Raw genomic sequence first — 26176 nt, forward strand, 5'->3', positions numbered from 1 at the left:
TTGGTGGAAATCAACACGAGAAACAATTCAGTTATATTAAATAGAAATGTAAGAACGACTTTCATTCCATAATCAATAAACAAACAGACTCAGATTTGTATTGGAATGAGGAAGACTAAAGTTTTCAGTCAGTGGCTGTCTTTAGCCGCCACTGTCCAAGGTAAGACAGACTTCGTTTATCTTAAAACTTATTCGTATTTCAGATTTTAAAATAAGATATATTTGTCGTAATTTTCATTTTAGCAAAATACACTTTACCTAAATATTCTTTATCATGTTTATAGTGGAGGATAGTAAATAATTTTGTATGTTTTTATATTTTCCAGACAGTAATTATTTATATTTTATTATGTAATTTTTAATATTTTAAAAGATACAATGCGGTGTTACATTTGTGAGTACTTTAATTTACAGTTTGACAAGTAGTGTGGCTTTTCTTCTTACAAGCTATCACTATAAACAAGTAGTAATGTTCGTGTTGGAGTGACTTGCATGATAGAGTATCTTTATTATCTATAATTAAGACAGTCTATGTCGATTTTCTTTGTGCTTCTAGTTTGAAAGAAATCTCATATCGAGCAGACTTTATCTGTTGCATTGTTGTGCATTTTCAAGCTTTTGAAAGTTGTGACAATAATTAATAATATGCATTTAGATATTATTCACGTGAGTTATATTATTTTATTTTTCTCCTATTACTAAAGTCGCATTAAAAATTGAAAAATTAACTTGTTATTTTCAATTTGTATTCGTGCATGATAGCATTATCGGTAAAACAAAACGCTTAATTCTTCACTGTATTGACGCTGATGTAGTAATGTTTTGCACAATTTAATATCATAACACATTATGTAAAACCAGTTCGGAAATAAAAGTGCAAATTTAGGCAATTTATAGTCACACACATGATGGATAATGAAGGAACTGCTTTTAAATCGCAGGTTGGTCATTTAAGTTGCTGGATTTCCATCCAAATTAATACAAACTTATGTGAAAGGTAAAGCAACAAAATACCGAACACCAAGGAAAATTCAAAACGGAAAGTCCCTTATCAAAAGCTCAAACACATCAAACATCAAATGGATAACAACTCCCTTATTCATGTACAGACATTTTCTTGTGTCGAAAATTATGGATTAAACCTGGTTAAATAGCTAGCTAAACCTCTCACTTGTACATATGACAGCGCATAAAGTTCCGTTATATTGACAACGAGGTGTGAACAAAACAAACAGTCTTAAAAAAGTTAAAAATAGGGATACAGCAGTCAACATTGTGTTTCAATCTTAACCACTATAAAAACAAACAAAAAAGGTCAACAAAGTAACACAAAAAGGCAACACAACAGCAAAAAACGAAAGACAAGAATTTACCGTAGCACACAACACAATGACGGGATTTATAGGTACCAAGCCACGTCAAATTGACATTACTAAAAGTTAAAGTAGTATTTACAAAGATAAAGAAAAGAATACTATAACACGTTATTAAGATGATATACTACCTCAGTACCTAGAATCTACATCTATGATATATATCTTATCGTAACGTATGTTGCGTAGTAAAAATAAAAGCACAAATTTATGCGCATGTTGATTTTTTAACATGAGCTCAATGTTAACTGAATTCAGTTAAATGCCAAATTCCGAATTGAATAGCATCTGGTGCAACAAAATTGGTACCGTTAATTTTATTATATACAAGATAAATGCACAAGTTTTAGTTTTAGGCAAACATATCAAGTAAGGCAAGCTATACAAATATACCAACATGCATCGGTCTAGTCACCCCCCCCCCCCCTCCAAATCTTGATGTACAAAACATGTTTTTGCTCTTTGAATTTTTGCTATAGTCTTAAAACTAAAATAGATAAAAAGGAAAAAATCGTAATGATATCAGCTTGACTTGATCTAGAAATAAGTCAAATGGTCAAACCGTACTGTTAATACCCTATAATATTATGAATTATCGTCGCTCAGTTGTGATTTTTACATTTTTTCTGCATTAGTTGCAATCATAAAGACTCTAGAAGATAGAGAAATCTTTAAACGTAAGAAAATGATAAGCAAAATAAGATCTATAAAGTAAGTCAATACGACGAAATCGTCAATCGATTCATTATAGGAACTATTGCCCTCAATGACAGTTTTCCCACATTTTTGTTGTTGTTTGGTTAGAATCGTGAAAACTGTAATAAACAGAGACAGATGTTAGAAAACAAAGTGTTGAATTACCAATCAGCTGTATGGAATATTATCCTTAAATGACTTTACTATTTTTATTAATATACTCCAGTTAGATCTGGACCAAACCTGGTAACACCAGATGAGCGATGCAGGTTCCCTGCGACCTGTTGTTGCATACGTCATAAGAATAAGATGTTGTTAGATTGCAGAGTCTAGTGATGAAAAAAAGTTTTTACAAAAATACTGAACTTCAAGGTAAATTAAAAAAGGAGGAAGTCCATAAAAAACGGACAAAATAAAACGTTATCAACTATTGGAACGAGTTAACAACAACTGTCATAATTCTGATTTGGTACATATATTTTCCGAGATAAATGGTGGGTAAAACCTGGTTTTATAGCTAGCTAAACCTCCCACTTGTTTGACAGTAATTTATAGTACTGTCCTTGAAAGAAAACACATGCTTTTATAAATATTTCAAAAATAATTTGGGTTTGGGCTTACAATGTCTTCATATATTTGTGGGGGATAAATAATCTTAATTTTCCAAAATCTGTAAAAATTGCGCTTTTCGGTTATCTTCCTGTAATTTAGAGTAGGTGATCTGTTTAGAAATAAACAAATTTATTGATAAAATTTTACGAATCATACAGTTTGCTGTGATACTGTGAATTTAAAGAAATATTGATTTTTTTAAAAATGACCCTGGAATGAAACAAATTCAGGGAAATTTGCTCTTCCTGTTTTTGTTAATTTAAATAGTGTATATATCCTGATGAAAGAATTGCAAATAAACACAAGGTTTGAAACTTTGTATTTGCCCCAGACGCTCGTTTCGTCTACAAAAGACTACATCAGTGACGCTCAAATAAAAAAGTTAAATTAAAAAGCACACATATATAGTATACGAAGTTGCCGGAAGAGCACTGAGGACCAAAATTCCTCAAAGTTTTGAACATAGCCAGTCTAGGTAATATATTCACAATCTTATACATTGACGCGACCATGCAACCTTGCAAAAAAGTATTGTGTTGATGAAAACAACAAATTCAATAGATATTCAAATAAACTTAGGATCAACAAGAAACATTTCTCCTGTCCCATTTTAATTGCACAATAAGCATAAATAATCGATTTTGAAATTCTATTGAATAATTAACATAAAAATGCCACTTGAAAAATAAATTACTCCTGCACATAAAATGTTCTAAAATTACATTAGGGTCCAGATTTTTTTCTACTAATAATTATTAATTTGATAATGAAATAAATTCAGTTAACCTCTCCATAATTTGACACATTCAAAGAAAGAAACGAATTGCTGATCTTTCTCTGATTCACTTTATATTCGTACTGGTAACAATATACACTAATTATATGTCCAAACAAGCAAGGTATGATTTAGATTTAGATTCAGAACGCAAAGCGTAAGAAATACAATAGCAATACAAAAAAGCACACCTGTGTTTTTTAAAATGAAATATACTTGGTCGAACTAAAGTCAAATTAGACTGCTTCATAACCCGGCATTGATATACATAACATTCAATTCGGAATTTGGCATTTAACTGAATTCAGTTAACATTGAGCTCATGTTAAAAATTCAACATGCGCTTTAAATTTGTGCTTTTATTTTTACTATCTGGGTTTATAGAACGCAACATACGTTACGATAAGATATAAATCATAGATGTAGATTCTAGGTACTGAGGTAGTATATCATCTTAATAACGTTTTATAGTATTCTTTTCTTTATCTTTGTAAATACTACTTTAACTGTTCAGTCAATTAACTTTTAGTAATGTCAATTTGACGTGGCTTGGTACCTATAAATCCCGTCATTGTGTTGTGTGCTACGGTAATTTCGTTTTTTGCTGCTGTGTTGCCTTTTTGTTTTACTTTGTTGACCTTTTTTGTTTGTTTTTATAGTGGTTAAGATTCAAACACAATGGTGCTGTATCCCTATTTTTAACTTTTTTAAGACTGTTTGTTTTGTTCACACCTCGTTGTCAATATAACGGAACTTTATGCGCTGTCATATGTACAAGTGAGATGTTTAGCTAGCTATTTAACCAGGTTAAATCCATAGTTTTCGACACAAGAAAATGTCTGTACAGGAATAAGGGAGTTGTTATCCATTTAATGTTTGATGTGTTTGAGCTTTTTATTTTGCCATTTGATAAGGGACTTTCCGTTTTGAATTTTCCTCGGTGTTCGGTATTTTGTTGCTTTACCTTTCACATAAGTTTGTATTAATTTGGATGGAAATCCAGCAACTTAAATGACCAACCTGCGATTTAAAAGCAGTTCCTTCATTATCCATCATGTGTGTGACTATAAATTGCCTAAATTTGCACTTTTATTTCCGAACTGGTTTTACATAATGTGTTATGATATTAAATTGTGCAAAACATTACTACATCAGCGTCAATACAGTGAAGAATTAAGCGTTTTGTTTTACCGATAATGCTATCATGCACGAATACAAATTGAAAATAACAAGTTAATTTTTCAATTTATAATGCGACTTCAGTAATAGGAGAAAAATAATATGATAAAGAAAAGACATTTCAAACTTATTTTGCTGTCATTTTAATAGATATCTTCGATAATTATTTACAAAGTATCAACTGATAAAACATGTAAAAGGTTTTCAGTTTAAACCCACTCCATTGTTTTCAAAATCTTTTTAATACTAAATAAAGACATACGGCTAATCTAATATATAAAAATGAGTCGAGAATGAAAATATTCGCTGAAGAAAACCCATATCAAAACTCTTACGAAAAAGTTCTTTAAGTCATTGACTTTTAGAACCTAAATGTTTGACCAATGCATATTTTACCTGTCAAGATACATAGATACAAGGATTGAAATTTTGTATTTGCGCCAGACTCGCGATTCGTTTACAAAAGACTCACCAGTGACGCTCGAATCAAAACAGGTTAAAAGGCCGTTGAAGAGCATTGACAACCAAAAATTCCTAAATATTTTGCCAACTGCATCTAAAGTTATCTATTCTTAGGAAAAAAAGCCTTACCTTTTCAATAATTCAAGGTTTTGTAAACAGTTAATTTATAATTATGACCATATCAATGATAATTCGTGTCTTCACAAGACTACTCGGCTGGTGATACCACCGGGGATAAGTTTGCATGCATATGTAAATGTAATGTGATATTAATATCAAGACACCTTTAAAGAGGTTTCGGTTCTAGATTTATCAGAAAACATGATGACGCCATGATTTGAGTCAATAATCTAAATCGTAGGTTTTTTTCTGACAAACGGGAATATTCTTTTTTTCTTATTGTCAGTGTTTCTTTCCTCGATAATGGAGGTACGTTAAATCTTGTTCTTTGAGACCATTTCATAGTGGTTCGATCGATATGATCGTGTATTAGATGATCAGAAACGTAATATTTTCATAATTAAAATAAATCAACAGGGATTCTGTACAGATATCAAAATTTGTTAGAACATTTTACTAAATTTTGACACGAAAACAGGCACTCATTGTGAAATTACCACTCCACTTGCATGAATTTATTTAAAAAAAAAGTGGTATTTCACACCAAGCCGTTTACAGTAATATTGTTCACATAATAAACAAGTGAAGGAATTGTCCATATTTCTTTCTTTCCTTTCGGCTGAATTGACTTGTTGATGAAGGTTATGATTATTATATACAATTATTAATCAATCTGGTATTTTTGTTTTGGAAAACATGAATTCGTTTATCCGTAGGTTGAAACACGTTGCCTTACTTATGTCTGTGTGTGATCGTGTCTTTGTGTACAGCTTGTGACGACACTTCATGGTTCCTACTCAGACGGACGACTGCCAATATTACACTATAGGGTGGCATGATTGTATGTCAGCAGTGTAAATACTTTAATCGAACTTGCATTTAATAATTCTCTGATAGTGTATACTTTATTCTTGATCTGTATGTATGTTTTTGCTGTCAATTGTTCCAGTAGTGTAGATTAACACGAGTTTACTTAACTTGTTGTCATATGCGTTTTTCTCCGTACATTTCTTTAATCCACTTATCGAAATTAAAAGGGAACAGTTTGAGATCTGAATAAACAAAAAAAATCAGCTTTTCCCGCAACATGTTTGCTATAGTATGTCCTTGTTTTCTATCGTATTATCTCAAATTTGTTTTTCAATTCTCTATGGAATATATCAGTTTAATGGAATATTCTTAAGTCTGTTATAACATTATAAGACTGTAGTCGATTTAATTGTAGAAACACTTGTCTCGTGTTGAACACCGTATGTTGAATTCATTATTAAGTTAATATAGTGTCGTTGGGTTGAAGTCTCATGGACATATACCGCATAACTTTTTTAATTAATATACTTATTGTTAGAGTGATGCAATTATTAAAGTCATATGAAACCTCTTATTAAAAAAATAATGATGCATATGTTTTTTATAACTAAATGAATAGTTTTCATTATAAAACTTATGTACATTTACTTTTTTCTGAAGAAAATTTGATTGCTTGCTTCCAGAAAGCAATTCGCCGACATATTTTTAGTATGGATGTGACCTCAGCGTGACACTCGTAAAAATCCGGTTATTGCAATACGCATGGATCTGTCATTTAAATAAACTATTAACTGATTGTACATGTTATACAAGTGCTAAATATCCATGCTTTTTTGTTGATTGTTTACTATAAGTTAACAATCCGTAAACTCCGCATTTAAAACACGACATTTAAGTAGCTGCCATATTTTCACACAATAACAGACAGAGAGAGAAAAAAATTGACGATTATACGAAATGTTTGCCTGAAAAATGTTAAAATCTTGCACAGAAGACTGAGTTTATAATATATACATGCATTGGTTCAAGAATTTGATAAACATTTTTTTCACCAGTCACTCGTTTCATATGACTTTAATAAAATTGAAATCTTTTTGAAATTTTAATGGATGGTTTAAAGAGAATACTGAAAGCGCATATTGTATTTTTTTGGTAATTTGTTTATTTTTGACATACAGACAGAAAACAATCAAGCAGGATTACACACATGTACAGTTTCAAGTATGGTCTTAAAGATAATATTATTATATGACAACTCTAAATAACAAGACATAAAACAAAATATAACTATAATTTTCGTACCAGTTATAAAATATTTAAATCACCTAGGAGCGCATATTGTAGGTGTCAAACAAAATATATGCAAACTAAAAAACCGAATTTAGTTCATAAATAAAGGTTAACTTCATCGCGTACACTTTGTTCAGTTATCATTGAGTAAATGAAGACTTGTATACCGTCTTAAATCAATCAAATAGTGCATTTCTAACCAAAATTTTGTAAACGTTGTGTTGCGTTTGTTATCGTTTGCTTAACGCTACAAAAGTAGAAACAAATACATCGCTAATTTTCTGACCCTGTTTGATTTATTCTTTTATATTTATGAAACGTGTTTATGATATGATGGGCATTGGGGTGAAGAATTCACTGCGTTGTTTGTCTTTTTGCAGATAGTTCCAATGTTTTCTTATAATTTTCCTAAATTTCAAGTTTGAAGTTAGAAACAAACGATAAACAAAAAAAAACCCCGGTAGACGCATTTTTAGCGAGTGCGTAGTTTGTAAAAGTTTATGTAAACTTTGCAAACGTATGTTGGAAACAAATGATCAAAACATGTGCGCGCTTAGCCGTTTGCATCGTTTGTGATAGAAAGAAATGAACTCAAAGTATGTATGTGTCTTTGTGTCGATCAGTTTGTTACCGTTTTAATTGTTACCCCGGTGTATGGTTGAAAAAAATAGAATATTATTTTGTTAGATACTCGAGTGGATGGTACACATTATTTCTACACAAACTTCTTGATATTCTTATATTTTATCTTATTCAGATTGCAGCTTTTTAAACAACTGTAGAAATTTTGAAAGGCAAATTAGATATTTTGCTTTAATTCTGCGTTTCAAACAACTATTCCCCCAGTACACGACAAATAAACATAATAGTTGAGTTTTTTTCTTCATGAAAAGTAATGACAAACAAGAATAAAAACATCTCTTGTATTAGAAAAGTTGTTAAAACTTAACAAAACGTTCTAAGATATCAAAATTGTTCATCTTTTCGTGTCATCGTACAGTTGCTCGTCCTTTTTTGGGGGGTTAATTTCAAGGGACAAGAAATTTGTGCTATACCTTGATTTATGAGAATTATGAGATAAGAACATCGATAAACTATTGTTAAAATGTTGGATGATTGCCAATGAGACAACTCCCCACAAGTAAACAAAATGACACAGAAGTTACTAATTTTAGGTCACCGTACGGCCTCCAACAATCAGTAAAACCCATATCACATAGTCTGCTATGATAAGCCCTGTAATGACAAATGTAAAACAATTAAAAAAATTAAAAAAAATTGATGACCTAATTCATTTACAAAATAAGGAACGAAAAACAAATATGATATAGAAACGACAACCATTTAAATGTAGGCTGCTGACATGGTATTGGTATTGTTGCCTTTTTCCCCGTCTAAATTTACACTTCCAAAAACACCAAAAAGCGATGAATTCACTATTCCCATAATGAACTTTCCTATTTTGAAGCAACATTACTCATTTCTTATACATGTATATGGACTAGTATACAAACTTTATGTATAATAAGACATTATAAGTTGCATATCACCATTATGTTTCTATTCCAAATAAGTGCAAGATTAATAAATTACGAGTCTTCAGACGTGAACATTATGCAAAACAACATCATCGTATATACATTTGTGTATTTTATGTTAAAAGTATTTATAAAAATCAAACGTAGCTTTCTGACATATTCATTTTTTATGAGCAGTTTATTATTGGAAATACTAGTTAAGAATCCGTTGATGTTGACAGCTTGAAGTCAAAAAATGAATTAATTATCAACTTAATGAAAAATAACACTTAAGCAACTTGGCTAGAATCGCCGTACATAAGCTGCACAAATTAATAGATTGAATATATACATAGGAGAATGGGCACAAAATGGAAGAAAATATTAGGAAAATAATTGTGTTTTGGGACTATATCCGGATTAGAAGATTTTTTGCAATTTTTTCTGGTCCATCGATATAAATAAGTTCGTTTTAAATAAGTACATATACCCTAACTCCAAGACTATATTTTGGTCAAATTCCCTATATAAATTTTCTTAGACGACCTTATTCCACTTTTAATTTCTATACCCATTGTAGAGCATTTAGTTCATAGGGAATTGGGAAGATCACCGTTGTTACAAGAAAAAAGTGAAATAACAAAAATACCGATCACCAAGGAAAGTTCAAAAGCAGAAGTTTTTTTTTTTTTTTTATCAAATAGCAACGTCAAAAGCTCAAACACAAAAGAATGGAAAACAACTGTGATATTCCTGACTTGGTACAGGCATTTACATATGTAGAAAATGTTGGGTTAAACCTGGATTTTTTGCTAGCTTAACCTCTCATTTGTATGACAGTCGCACAATATTTCATTATATTGACAACAAAATATGATGAAAACAAATAGAAATAATTGGTAAAGATGTAAAAAGTATGGGAATTTGAAAGCTAGGTCGTTCTGTTCTATACTGAAATTAAACTCCCATATCATTTCAATTGATATGGTATTCTTCTATAAATGTATTCATATAAATCAAGACTTCTATGCGTACCCGATTTTTAATATTACACAGGACGTAATTTTACAGAATCTTTTCTTTAGACATTCGTTTCTTAATAAATTTGATTTTTGTAAGGGGGGGGGGGGGGGGGAGTTGATAACGAGATTTTAATATATTGCATGTTCACTTTCCACTGTCTTATTTAATCCAGAAATTTGATATTTTATTTCCATTTTCAAAATGTTATATTCTTGATGCTTAAACCAGATATTGTCTTAATGGCATTTAAAAGTTCATCCACTCCTACACAAAGAGCCAAATGGAATATGTACTGTGCACGAGACATCGATAAACTTTAAAGAAAACTGGTTACCTGTCATGCAATAACATTGTTCCAGTGAACAATCCAGCAATTTTCGATGAGCAAGGAAACATGGTGACGCTTGTTTTGTTCTGAAAATCTGTAGTTTTTTTTTAACAATTTACGTGACTGAACACTGTTTAGCCACATATGATCTAAAGTTTTTCATTTCTCATATTTATGATATAAATTCATAACCTTGATTGAAAATGATGAATTTATAGAAGGTAACCATATCAAAAGGTAACAGTAGTACACCGCTGTTCAACAGTCACAAAACATATGATAGAAACATTCAAATCAAAAAGACGAAACAGAAAGAGATAGCCTTCATGTTACCAATGATAGACTTTTAATTGAAATAGGTATTTGAACTGCTGACAAACCATTGAATTGTCCTGTTTGCAAAGCTTAATTTAGAAGAAAACCACGAGGATAAAAACAGCATTTCTAAAAATATATTGGAAAAATGAAAATGACAAACATTATCAGTTTTCATTTTTATCATTTTTTTTATGGCCAGAGTGATAATGTCAATAAAAACGCTCTAGTATTTGCTATGACCTTCACCATTATGGCATATAGGATTTCCTATTACCTTTACCCTTATCGCGGGAAAATGATGCTGAGAAAGTCTCATTTCATAAAAAAGACAGGAAATTAAGGAAATGAAACTAATTGGATAAAAATAAGGATCTAAATAAAGAAACATGAAATCGTGAACATTTAATGTTGTCTTTAAGGAACTAGTGTGGTATGTAGATCTGTGATTAATTCTAATTAAGAATGTTGAATGCCTCCATCGTATTCTTCTGATCTATTACAATAATCACGAACATCCTGGAACTGAGTTGTCCGATAAATGTTGTCCAATTGCGTTTTTAGCATGACAGGATTAAACCTATCGACAATAATTTGATGAAAAAAACAAGTCACGAAAATGACAATTGTTTTCAGTTCGGATGATGTGTTTAAGTTTTTTGATTTTGCCATTTAATAAGGGACTTTCCGTTTTGAATTTTCCTTGAATTTTGGTAGTTTTGTTATTTTACCTTTTAGAATCAGAAAGTTCAAAGTTGTTTGACACTTTAATAACAATCCTTTCTACATTTGAAAAAAATCTTCGAATTGTCGGTACCTTTCTCTTAAAGATACACCAAGCAGTAGAATTTTTGACTTTCTGGTTTAGGAAACTTTTGTCGTAAAACTATCTCTACTGATACGGACCCTGAAATGACGATTAATTTCTTTTGCACATGTTTTGTTGGAGTGTAGTATTAAATTTAATCTATCAAAATAAGAGCTTGTAAAGTTGTGTATAAATGGAGACAGTATATTGATATTTATTAGTCCCATGTCTTTTTTTGTGTACCAATGCATACTTGCTTTAAGGTGCCCGGAAGAGTAATCAGATCCTGCTTCACATGCTGCACCGTCGTGTTGCTCATGTAAGTACATACCCGGTGATACGTCTAATTCGAGGAAAAGGGAACGGGAATTAACGACAATTCAAACATATGCATGGTTATCTGCGAAACATATTTGTATTACGGTCAACCAACTCATGATGGCGTTCGTTAAATTAACGAAGGTAAGATTTCGACTTAACCACTTTGAATCTTTGTTTAAATAGCTTCATTGTGAGCAGCAACACTCTATATAGGATATAATGATGATAGCAAATACAAGCCTATGAATATCATTTAAACTGGGAGGTATATACTCTGTATGAATGCGCTTTCGGAATGTTGCTACACAAAACTGGGAAGTTCACAATTTGGAAGCTGAACTCATCATCTGTTTTGTCGTAAAGGTTTGTTTCTATTTCTAAGCACACGACGAGATATGAGGCAGAATTAACTGTATCCGTAATTTAAATCTGAAGTTTTAAGGGATAGATGCATTCAACAAAGTGACCAAATTTCGAATAATTTTGTGAGAAAACACCATCTGTATAGCGGAAAGTTAAGCTGAATGATACTGGTAATTTCTTTTCTTTCTTCATGAGAAGTTCCTGCATGGATTCAGCCTCATTGAATGAAAGAACAAGTCGACAAGAAGAGGAGCACAGTTTGTTCATAAGGGAATGCTTATTATTTAATGAAAAAACACGTCCTCCAAACATAACAAACATGTTGGATGATAACAGAATGAAGCATCTTGAAAATGACAGTTTCAATTTTTTTATTTAAATCAGAATGTTTTCTTTTACAAAGTATGATTTCTTCATTCCTAAGACAAACATATACTTGTATCTATGTTGGTCATTCACTTTTATGAATACAATCTATATAACTAAGACATGCTTTTTATCGTTTTATATACCATTTTATACAGCGAATTGTTCGACTGAATCATTTTATTTTCATCTTAGATTTGTTGTGATGTATTTTTGTCAACAATTGTAAATGCCAAACATTTAGTTGACAATTTAATCGAAAGGAAATGGAGTATTCCCAAAAGCACTATGACTACTAAAGTGGTATCAAGTTAAGGCTTGAAATCTGTCAACATTGAAACGGACAAAATCCATCTGAACTGATAATTATCGTTTTCTACAAGGGAAATAAATTAAGAAGGATTAATGATTAATTCTATATTACAAGCACACACACACACAAAACCAGTTGACAAAAATGGATAGCAAATTAGTGGTGTTTTGTATGGTATTTATGTTTTGATAACCACTAATTCATAAAACGAAGGTACAAATCTGCGATTCCTCAAATGCACCGTGTTCAAAAGACTAGAAACATATTTGTTAGAAATAGAAATAATTTCTTGTAAAAATCATACAAGTAAAATAACACTATGTACAATATACAGCATTGCTTTAAACTTATTATCTATAATTTTAGAAATTAAATTGATTAACCATCACCTGCTATCACTTTCATTATTGTCTAAATGTTCAGATCTCAAGGCCTAGGTTACATTGCATTAGGTATAGAAGTATGATAACCTCGTGTAGGATAAGTGAGTAGCTTCTTGTTTGTTAAAGTACAACTCAATGAAGACATCCGTCAGTGGACTGATACCATATAAAAAAGAAGTGGTATGATTGCCAATGAGACAACTGTCCACAAGAGACCAAAATGACACAGACATTAACAACTATAGGTCACCGTACGGCCTTCAACAATAAGCAAATCCCATCCCACACAACCCTATTCATTCAAATTCCAATTTTAGAGTGACCGAAACTTTTGGTTTCTAATAGATGAAAGAGCCTGAAGATCGACAATGGAAGCGACATGTACTTTGTGTCTTGAATTGCTTTCTATGATGCCTATGGGAACAATTGTAAAATTATCCAATTCATTTACTATGAAATTAAATTCAACTCTTTCCCAACACTTGCGTAAAATTTGATAGATTCTAATAGGTGTCACCTTGGCCATGAAATCGATCTATTTATTCAACTTAATGTTTCTAAATCTATAATGGAAATTTTGATATCGATATTTTTATGTAATGGTATTTGTTGGTTTTTGATTACGCTGATCATGATATTTACTTTATTTGGGAAGAGTCAAAATTACAATGATTTGACTGAAGAATATACATTTCGATGCTATTATTAATTCGTTAAAGATCTGTAATTCTGTAAACGTCATTCACTCAATACGTCATAAATCTTGTGACGACAATCTCCAACAGACAGATTTTAATTGGACCATAACCTACTGTGAATGTAAAAAAGGATAATTGTTTTTTGACACGGTAACACAAATAAGATTGAAACATGAACATCGGAGATATTATTGGAAACAAACCAATTATTACCTGACAATTTCAATGTTATGTTTGTGTCTGCGGTTTACAATTTACTGTAACTACTACAAAATTGCATATATGGAAAGTAAGATAATATCTGATACTTTAATACTGAAAATTAGAGAGTTTTATTATAACTCGCGAACAATTGTTCTCTATGGATATATCTGGCATTTTAAACCAGCAAATTCCTGCGAAATGGTAGTTTGTGAAGTACACATTTATATTGAATTTAGATCGAATACATACCGAGCAACTTTTAATTTTGACAGTTTCTGCACGTAGTTGATCTAACCCCTCATATGTTTTATACTACGTGTGTTTGACTTTTTCTTATATTTCATTCGATTGAAATTCGATTGTGATTTCAAAAGTATTTACTGTTCTCAGAATTTGAAAAAAGTGAAGTGAAAGAGACTATCTTATCAGATCGTGACAAAAAAAGCTAGCATGCATTTCCAGCATCTGCAGAAAAATAAATCGATCCAATTTTAAATGACTAGATACACAGCTTATGTCATCCAAATGGATAGGACATCTATCTATTCTTGATATTTAAATACCAGGATAAAGGTATTGTACGCTTCATCTTCATCACAACTATCGTATTGCTTTCAACACTTTATACATGATATAATTACCTTGCTTGATCAAGTTACCTTAACAAACAACGTTATAAAAAATTGGATCTGCCAAAAGGCAAAACGAAACTTCCCTTTCTAATTACTAACATAGATTATATCAGCTGTAAAACAATCGCGCTTCAGAGTTACTGTAAACCTCCTACTCTAGTTATATCAAAGCATCAATATTAACTCCTCTTCTATTACAATAATAAACATATTTGACTTCCCCACCCTCTTCACAATTTTTCATCATTTTTTTTTAGCACATGGAAAAATTCAAACGGCCGGCGATACAAATATATTTTATGATGAAGGATTGTTCCAATATTGTGTACCGTAACACCAATGTTTCAGGTTAGGGAAGGGTTGGTCGCTTACAAAAATGTTAAAACCTGTCACATTCAATTGTTTATGCTTGTCCAAGTGCCGTCTGACATATTTGTGCTTTTGTTAATTTTGTTTTCCATTGAATTTTCGTTCGGATTGTTTCACATTTTGTCATTTTATGGCCTTTTTAGCTGACTATACAGTATAGGTTTTACTCAATGTACTAGTATAATTCAGCTAAAATTTTGGCACCATGATTGGATAATAACCTTATCTTATAATTCAAGCGACACCTGCAAGCGAAGTATATATTCCCAGTTGCTATAATTTTCTAGGGCTTTTGTTCCCTCCCATATTTTCCTTATTAAAGGTTTACTGCTTACTAGGATGCGTATTAACCACATGATCTTATGGTTAAACTGGAGTCATCTTTTTGAAAGTTATGATTTATTGAACGTTACGTTAAACTGTTGCACATGACCATGTTCATTTTATCGTAGCCAAAGTTTTTCATCTATGACATCATCGAATACCAGCTGCTAAAGGGCATACGATACAGTTTTGATCCCGTATTTACAGTTTGATGAAAATTTCCATATAGGCTAATTTTGCCTGATTAAATCAAATATGTAATAAAGAATATACCTTCATGCACTACTTTTTGAGTTAAATGAGGTCGAAATTTTGTATATTTGCTCGAAATTCGGATTTGTAACCGTATTTTCCCTTTCGAAAGAAAGCCATAACTTTTTTGTTTTAAAAGATAAACACAAACTGTTTTTTGTTAAATAATTTGTATTTTTTGTATTCTATAAGTATCCTAAAAACTTATGCATTTTTTTATTCAGAAATAACTCATATTTATCAAATAGTCATGAATTGAGAAAAAACGTAATTTTTTGCTGTATATTTATCAACATTTAAAAGATTGCACTATTTACAGTTTTATAAAATTTGGTTCACATAATCTCCCTGCAAAATGAAACAAAATGTCGTTTTACAAAATTGGGGTCCATGCACTCGTTTTCAAATTAAATCAGTTTGAATGATAAAAATCAGTCGAAAAATGCATCTTTTCCCGGTATGTCACAGTTTGACGTCGAGAAAATAACATTTTACGTTAGCAACGTCATTACCTTCCCTGTAACTGTATCGTATGCCCTTAGGTAGCAATACACAGTTAGAAGTTTAGTTTCGCATTATGGCCCCTGTGAATTTTTTAAATATGAAAGTTTTTGTACAATAAAATTGATTTTTAGATAATTGAAGAATAATATAGCCTTCTTAGTGGGTTTATATGAACATTAAGATTGTTTTTAACATGTTTAATAGGCCATTTATATGATTTACAGTCCGTATTTTCCTATCCGTACCGTTCATAGGTCCATACATTATTGTAGTGTTTATCAACAAAGATTTTGCGCTCGATCTTTTCAATTCAATTTTATGGAAAAACGAGCAGATAAGCATATGATTTTTTTGGGACCACTTGATAGATATAAACCTATGGATTCAGGAAAGGTATTACTGTAATTGATTGAAATTTTCCTTTAGACCAAATTTTGGAGACTTTTGTGACATGTTCACCCCCCTTTTTTGCTATATTTTGTATCTAAGAAATGCAGATTGTTGCCATGGTTACACCCAAGAGGGATTATATTTCACCCTTATGACCATTAGAAATCAAATCTATGGAAGATTCTCTTTCTATAAGTATATACATGCATAACACACATATAAAGCCTTCTTTGTTAGACAGGAGGGGAAAGAGGGTGTTTAAAAATTATGAGTGTCAATTTTAAGTTTTTTTCCTAACTGTGTATTGCTACCTTAATTGTCATGTTTCACTAGTGGTCTTGAAACTACTTACCGGTCTGGAGCACCTAATGTCTTGACTGGTTTTTGTAGAGGCTCATATTTCTAAATGTTTAGTTGAGTTTTGTGAACTTGGTCTTTGTCTTTTAGTATTTTGTTTTGGAAACTCCTTTTTTATTCGGACACTGTTTTTTAAACAAAGTATCTTTCTTATTTTAACTCATGGATTTTATATCACTAGAAATGATTTGTATACACCAATAACACAACAACTCCATAGATGACATAGATGTAATGTATTTTAATATGGTAATTTGAAAATGTTGTATGACATAAGTTTCAATCAGTAAAGACATTTCAAATATGTTTTACCATAAAATCGTTTTATCGAACTGGCTTCCAGGATATACCAAGAGTGTTTTATACAAGCCATTGTAATTTCTGTTCGAGGTCATCTCTCCTATCAACACCAATTACATTTTGTATTGGCAGAATATACAGTGTTACGTTGGCAATCTTCAGCAATGGCTAATTTTCTGCCCCAAGATTTACATTTTAAATAACACGCCTTGTTTGAATGCAGAAATTATTTTTGGAAAGTAAGATAAAATTGAGAATGGGAATTGGGAATACGTCAAAGCGACAACAACCCGACCAACGAGCAGAATACAGACGAGGGCCACCAATAGGTCTTTAATGCAATGAAAAAAATCCCCCATCCAAAAGCGTGCTTCAGTTGGCACCTAAATAAAAGTGTGTACTTGTTCGGTGAAAATAGACGTCATACTAAACTCCAAAACATATAAATGAACTAAAATTTAAAAAAACCATACAGGACTAACAAAGACAAGAAGCGCCTCACTTGCATGGGTCAGGCGAAAACATGCTGCAGGGTTAAAAAATGTTTTGAGGGTATCACCAGCCTAGTAGTCAGCACTTCGGTGTTGACATGAATATCAATTATTTGGTAATTTTATTTTTATTTTATTTTTTGTACTGTTTACGAATTTTTCGAAATACTAAGGATTTTCTTATCCCATGCATAGATTACCTTAGCCATACTTGGCTAAAAGTTTTGGAATTTTGGGTCCTCAATGCTCTTCAACTTTGTACTTGTTTGGCTTTATGACTATTTTGATATGAGCTTCACTGATGAGTCTAATGTAGACGAAACGCGCGTCTGGCGTATTAAGTTATGAGCATGGAACCTTTGATAACTTTTTACACCACTGGGTCGATGCTACTGCTGGTGGACGTTTCGACCCCGAGTGTATCACCAGTCCAGTAATCAGCAATTCGGTGTTGACATGAATATCAATTATATGGTCATTTTATAAATTTCCAATTTACAAAAATTTTAATTTTTCGAAATACTAAGTATTTTCTTATCCCATGCATAGATTACCTTAGCCATACTTGGCTAAAAGTTTTGGAATTTTGGGTCCTCAATGCTCTTTAACTTTGTACTTGTTTGGCTTTATAACTATTGTGAGCTGAGCGCCATTGATGCGTCTAATGTAGACGGAACCCGCGTCAAGCGTATTAAGTTATACGCATGGTACCTTTGATAACTATTTTTAAGATCTCAACCATCACCCTTTACCTCTAGCCAATGTAGAATAAACAAACACGCAGCAATATTCTAATTTTGCCTGAAAGATTTGCCGTCTTAGTGCGTTTCACTCAGTTTTTTTTGTTGTTTTTTTTTTACCTTGGTCTGTATTTTATTGATCGATTTACAAGATTTGAACATGGGTAAACAACTATTGTCGCCATAATTTAGTTTTCGTTCAATTTCTTATTTACATAATCTTCACAATTGCAGTCATATATGTTTTATTTGAAATCATACCAATAACGAAGCATTCAAATTTTGGCAAGGTTTATTTCTATCTGTCTGTGAGTATGCCGGAACCCAAGTATTATTTGCATCATAGGTCATCATTGAATCGTAAATATGACGTTCTCATTAATCGAACTTATTACACATTGATTGTTGACAATCTATCAATTTTGCTAAGGAGCAATAATTGGTTTCAAGAGAAAATCTGATTGTCTCCTGTTTTTTCCCGCGTGACAACAAATCTGTCTTGCGTCTGTCAATTATATTGACTTAGATAAGTGACACATACAAGGCCTTTAGGAAGAATTTCTTAATTGAATTATTTTTCTGTCAGGAAATAAATACATATCAACAGAGAGAGAAAAAAACAGTAAGAAAGTGACGTTCACATAATTTATGACTGACTGGGTACGTGGCCTATAATTGCTTACATCAACTTCATTTGAAATCTGATGGATTACTTCGGCAATCATACCATATCTACTATCTTCAGTGTCACTAAATGTGGCTCAGGAATATAGATGAAATGGTATGTTTTTATAAGTTGCACCGATATCATTTTTGAAAGTAGTGATTCCTAAAAAATTACAAAATGATAGAAAAAGAAATAGAAAAAAAGACTATTGATTAAACAGAATACCAATAAACTTATATAAATGTTAGCTACTATAATTTTGTCAATAACTGACTGTGCTGGTCGTACTAACCTGCAGGAGGAAAGTCATTCCGATGTCATCTTAAATAAAAATTTAAAATAGTAATAGACTAGACAATTTTAAGCTGCCATTTAGTTATCTATGGCATGACATTCTCCTATAAAACAAAACAATCAAAGATTGACAATCAATTGATGAAAATTCTACCTTCACTACCTATAATTTTTATATTTTATACCAGAAAATCTCAACAGAAAGTTTCAGTAAAGTATTTTTCTCGCTAACCCATTTGGTCGAGATTTGATGGTTAACTGCGATTTTATCAGTAAGATGATTATTCTTAAAAATCATTTGGTTCGTCTCAATTAATACGATTAACAAACTATTTGTAAAGATATCATACGATTATTGTTAAAAAAATAAATACTTTACATCAGTTAACACACAATTTTGATATTTTCAGCAGTGAGTGATAAAAAATGATTGCACAACCTGCGGCAAATCAAATGCATATTCAGGACAGGAACATGTTAATTTACTATGAGTATTGACACTGCTTTGTACTTAACCGACACACTAAGCCATATTTTACGTGCTTTATAATGTAACCACAAGCAGAAATGTCACTCTACCTGGACACATTCTGACTTTGAGATGAGCAATCTTTGCTCGTACACCTTAATGCCGAGTGCTAAGGAAGAGAAGCAGCAAATACACCATTTTAAAGTCTTTGATTTAACCTGGCATTAATGCGAACACGCTCACACGAAAACACCGAGGCGTTAAAACAGTGTATAGAAAACATCTTGTAAAAAACTAAGAATTAAAAAAAAAAACACTTTAAAGGCATTTTTTGTATTTTACTTTTTCAGCGTGTAGTAATCGAGTTGCAACAAAAAATGACCCGAGACAATTAAACGAACATTTGTCAGCAGAAGCTGAAACATTACAGAAAGAGTACAAAAGACTTAAACAGATAGTAGAACATTTAGCAAATGAATATGAACATTCGAAGGAGTTGGATCCATTCCGACGATACAGAGAACTTAAGGGCTTGGTAAAAAGATGTGTTCTTCATCTTCATATTAAAGTAGATGAATCAAGTGATGACCTTCAAAACAGCAAAGAGTTTTCCCACAACTTAGAGGTAGCCAAAAATAGAGAAGGAAAATATTCAGGTATATTTTTTGAATTCGCATTGTCATTATTCTATGAATGTCTCAGTTATTCAAAAAATAAGTAACATTACACTGTAAGTGTAAAAGAGCGCACTGGTTACCAGAAATTCGAAAGTACAATAACAGGTGAAATATATATAGAAGAATGTACAATAAAAATCAAATACAAACTAACACGTGACTCAATAAAAACGACATATAAAAACGACAAAGCACTGTTTTTTTTTTTAAAGTTTAAGAAAAAAATGCAAAAAAAACCCCTGAAAGCTTGTTAATGTGCCTAACTTGATGATATACTATAGAAATCATACTAGCTTCCATTCTTTTTCACCTGCGTTTGCTGAACTGAAAGTAAGCTGAAAGTACATAACTTGGTGACTTAACATTCACTGCTGAGGATTGGTGATAAAGTTGAGGAACTTTAAGGTTTTAGGCCGCTTCACGGGTCAGATAGAGGTCCTGATTATCGTCGACGTACGTCCTAAGTTTTCGTGTATTTTACTTCGTATTATGTTATATATTCATACATATTTCTTATTATTTAGAGCGCACTTTAAATACTATCCTTTCGTTAATCGGATGCAGCTTGGGTAATATATTTCAAGGGTAGTCAGGAAAAAAGTACAGAATATAGCATTGAATCATATTTTACCAGGTTTTGTAATCAATTGGAACAAATTGAACCGAACAATTTCCATTTCAACATGTGTAAATTAGTAATAATAATTGTCAATTTGACGAAGTAATATTGTATGTTGTCCGGACTTGTTAATAACTTAAGTCTGCTTTATATCTTACCATGATGAAAATTTTGGTTCTAATAAAATTCTCATTTCAACTGCAAATCGTCCATCTAAAAGGCTATGAAGTGAGTGGGCTATAACGACATTCTATATTGATTGATGTGTTACAAAATGTGATTTCTGCTTGATTGCTTTGCTTAAATCATTGTCTTCATCTGAATTGACAAATTACATCCATGACAAAATGTAAATTTCTGTCACCGTATATTTATATCAGATATAAGACAAGATTATTAAATCCAATTCGCTCTCTATCGTACATAAATGTCAAAAACATGTGTTTGTTGGGATGATTATATTGACTTAGTCGAGTTATTATACACTTTAAAGAAGAAAAAACGAGGGAAAAATAGTATTAATCAATTTCAAAGAAAAACAATAAAAATTAAAGATTTACTATATATCTGGAAAACTTTGTGTTTGACAGACAATTGTCGATTAAGTCTATCGTGTTATACCCCTTCCTCTTGTCCACTACTGGTTTTTATTTTCAATTGCAAAATCAAGACAAATCTGGCAGTTTGCATTTCAATATTGTGTAAAGAACAAACTAAGTACAAGATAGACGATGACTTATTAGGAATTGTCCAGTTCGATCGGCACCTCAGTAGCTAATACAACACCATTTCATTTGATGACGTCACGCAAAGCGATTAGCTTTCTAGGTGTAGAAAATGCTCACAAAACTTTAAAATATTATTAAACACAGATATGACAAAATATTTAATATTTTCACAACCAGTGAATTTAATTCAATCTTGGATAACTACTTTGGTGACGGTTCCAAAATGATTTAAGCAATCAATGAGAAGGGGATAAAACGTGACTATAGGAATACCAATCAACAATCGAAAATTGATAACCGAGTTTTGTTATAAGACATTAAGTGATTAGTTTTGCATTACTATATCTGATGATAGTGAAAGACGTCGGATTGTGCTAGAAGATATCTTTAATTTTAATGTTTTACTCTTCTACTTTGCTATGGATTGTTCTTTAATTTCCTTATACAGCAGATTTGTACATGTGGTGTTTACATACGGTGTTAGTACCTTTGGTGTTCATAGTACCACTAGTACGATCTTACTATTAATATTAGCCCTTTAGGATAATTCAGCAGTACCACTAAATGTTCATGCTACCACTGGTTTACTATACAATTGTCAGTATGAAGGAGTACCACATGTACTATATAATATTCATACTACCACTGCATGGTTCGGTATATCTACCACTGATTCGATTTCTCTATTATTATTCCCATTGTTAACCTAAAATAGTATCCCAATTCTTTCTAATACCCATACTAAATAAAGTTGAAAATGGAAATTGGGAATGTGTCAAAGAGACAACAACCCGACCATAGAACAGACAACAGCCGAAGATCACCAATATGTCTTCAATGCAGCAAGAAATTCCCACTCCCGGAGGCGTCCTTCAGCTGGTCCCTAAATATATATATATATACTAGTTCAGTGATAATGAACGACCTACTAAACTCCAAATTATATGCTGGTTATATATTTCTATTAATAACCCCGAATAGTAACATCAGTACCATTAAATGTTTACGCTACCACTGTTTTAATTAAGAATTGAATGCTTCTTTTTGTAACTTCATTGGGGTCTAAAAGCGTTGACCGAAGTTCATTTTAAAATGTGCGCACGGTCAACGCTTTTACAACCCTATGAAGTTACAAAAAGAAGCATTCAATACTTATAATTACATTTTTAAGCTATGATCATGAAAACACGAATTTTATAATTGTTTTATTTAATACACCTGTGCACTTTATTGTGGGACCACGTGTTATCATGAATGAAAAGTTTTATTGAGTAATGCAATTGCTTAAGGAATAACACGTGATGTGCAGTTAGCCAATCAGAATAAAGTATCATTATGAAATATACATCTAATGTAATTATTAACTATTACGCAAACCCCAAATAGTATCACCAGTACCATAAAATGTTACACTGCTATTAGTTCGTTAGTTATCTCTGTTTTAGTCCCCAAAGAGTACCACCAATACCATTCAGTATGCATACTACCCTGGTTCGACATTTTCATTGTAATTCACAAAGAGTACCACCCACCAGTTCAATTCATTATCTTGCTATCACTGGTTCGATGTTTGTTTTTTATTGTCTACAGAGAAACACCCCACCAGTACAATTCAATATTCTTGTTACCACTGGTTCGATGTTTTTTTTATTGTTCGTCCCAACGAGAACCACAAATAACATTTGCTGTACATCTAGTCCTCCCATCTACTTGTTTGATATCTCTATTGTTAGTCCGAAAGGGTACCAACAGTACTATTTAATTAATGTTCTTATTAGAACTGGGTTGATATCTCTTTTCAAAGCCATATAGAATCATTAGAACTATTTAATGTTCGTAGTATCTCTAGTCTTTGCATATACGTGACCCAATGCAATAATTTTGATACACATTTTAACATTTTTGGTCCTTATACAAAATAAGAAATTCCAACTCAAACACAAAATTCTATCGAATGTTTATCTTGTTTATGTTTTCTCCCTCTGATAAATGATGTTTAGTTTTGAACTAGATAAACTGGATGACCTTGATGCATAGTTTTAGAAAAGTATTTAATTTGCAAAATCTCCTAAAAAGTTAATTCAGCCTTAACGTATAGTACAATGCAAGTAGGTTTGGATTGAATATTTAATGGAAAGAGATGAATTGTATACTTGAATTATACAATGTTCTAGCAAAACCATAGAACTTAGAAGCTAAGACATTTCGATTTCAATATACTATTTTCAACAAAATATTAATTTTGGATTAAGAGTTTACTTAGCGTCTATTGATAAAAATTCATTCATATTCAATGCCATTCCAATGAAGACATTTGTCTTCACGGTGAGTCAAAGTAACAATCTCGACATATCAATAAAAGTTGAGATTAAACTCTATGTATTAAAAAGATATCGACATCGAATTTCTTAGCATTTTTTTCTCAGAAAAAAAATACAAGCAAAACAGTACGATCAGGTTGGAGCTTGCTAATGATACCTTAACTACAAGTTTTTTTTTGTAAACATGAACTATGAGTGATAGGTGAAAGATATAAAAAAAAAATCCGTATAATACTTTTGTACGTGGACCACATTCTTAAAGTTATCTGATACATTTAAAGAGGGATATTCTCCCTCAAATAATCTACATTTTTAAGATGTATACAAATTTAGATATAAAGAAGTATATGACTATACAATATCACCTTTTTAACAAAATATTCAACTTCTATTAACCAAACATGAAAAAACTGAATACAAACAAGAAGATTATTTAACATACCTTAATCTGGATACAAAAAAAACGTATATGAAGATTTAGAATAAGTGAGTATACCATCGCTTGAAACAAGAAGACATTAAAGATATTCCACGTCGTCAAAGACTTTGTTTCAAGTGCAAAGTTGCGGCAGATGAGTCCCATTTTTTGGCAAATATTTCATGCGTATTCAGGACGAGAACTAATTAACAATAAATACAAAAGGTAGTTTCTGTAATAGAGGCGTTCGGAGAAATTAAGACTGGAAATGAGGGTATATTGGATAGGGACAGAAATTCAGCCTTTCAACAGGTCACATACGGACCTATCAAAGAGTTGTTGCAAGGAATCTTAACGCGCAAAGAGTGTGGCACTTTCTTTATTAAAGTCTACATTTTGACCGGACGTGACGGCAAATGTAAACATCCTGCACAGTCAAACTCCTTTGGCGAGGGTTTTGCTGCCGGTCGGAGGAAGACCAATGGTGATCATACTTCTCAGGTATTCCCTAGTCACCCTTGTGGACTTTATAATTGAAAACGGTCCTGTATTTCCTGTAAAGTAATCTTTTGTATGTAGTTTTATAACACTTATATTTTTTATTTATTTACAGCAATGACAAAAGAAGAAATTACAAACGAAAATAGAGTCTTACGTGGCCAAATTCGAGACTTGAAACGAGACTGTGCAATCGTGCGAGATTGCATCCTTCAACTAGAAAGAAATTATAATTCATCGAAACAATTGTCTCCTATTCACAGATATAGAATTATGAAACTGATGGTGAAAAAAGTAATCCATGATCGATTATTATAATAATTTAATGTGTAAGAAATTTTAAAGGGGCATTAGCTGTGAGATATAAAAAAAAAATATGATTTTTGTTAAATTAAAAGTGAAATCGTGAAATATAAATTCGCTTTTAGTTTTGACAAAATAAGCTGAAAAAAATTACTGTTATATCATTCACTGTCAAGTGATTAGTTCGTATGCATTTGATTTTCAATTTTACTCCTTAGCTAGAGATTGGTTATGCATAAACTATCCATTAATAGGAAAATAATGTCAGCATTGAACGTGAAACAAGATTTAACCATTTGGTTGAATGATTAGATCCACAAAAACTCATTTGTATACAGGTTAAAACGATCATCTACATATTTTTAAACCTATATTATGAAATCAAACCGACCCAATGGCATGTGTTCGCTGTCTATTTACATCATTGTTTTTGTTGTTATCGGGTTATATGACCGTTGATAGTCTTTGGCGGTCACATAGATGTTTTATTTAGATGGCATCTAGACTAAAATATACACGAATTGCTGATACATATTATCGAGTCCATGCATCATATTTTTTTTTCATTTAAGACTCTTTATAATTTAAATACTAGTTTAAGAATATTACACTAAAAAATGAAATATGAAAATTTGATTCAAATCGTTGAACACTAATTTGACAGCTATTGTCCCTTTAAGAAAAAATGCTGGAATGAAAATATTTTATATTTACAAATCAGAGCATTCTGAAATTTGTTATGTTATGAGTAAAACTATAGCGGCAGAACTATTAAAAATTTAAATGCAAATATTTTTTTTTAAATAACATGAATATATATTGTCTGTATTTTGCATGTATAGTTACATATCATTACATTTTCAAGAT

At 31.5% G+C, this 26176-nt stretch overlaps 1 protein-coding gene across 1 annotated transcript; it reads left to right on the forward strand.

Annotated features, from left to right (window-relative positions):
• On the forward strand, window positions 1-26099 carry LOC139487728 (uncharacterized). The gene is made up of 3 exons (XM_071272764.1): window positions 1-160; window positions 20096-20401; window positions 25122-26099. The coding sequence occupies exons 1-3, from the start codon at window positions 106-108 to the stop codon at window positions 25322-25324; spliced, it is 564 nt and encodes a 187-aa protein (XP_071128865.1). The 5' UTR covers window positions 1-105; the 3' UTR covers window positions 25325-26099.
• Window positions 26100-26176: the final 77 nt, after the last annotated feature.

Source organism: Mytilus edulis, chromosome 9 (assembly GCF_963676685.1).
Source record: "Mytilus edulis chromosome 9, xbMytEdul2.2, whole genome shotgun sequence".
Classification (NCBI taxonomy): Eukaryota; Metazoa; Mollusca; class Bivalvia; order Mytilida; family Mytilidae; genus Mytilus; species Mytilus edulis.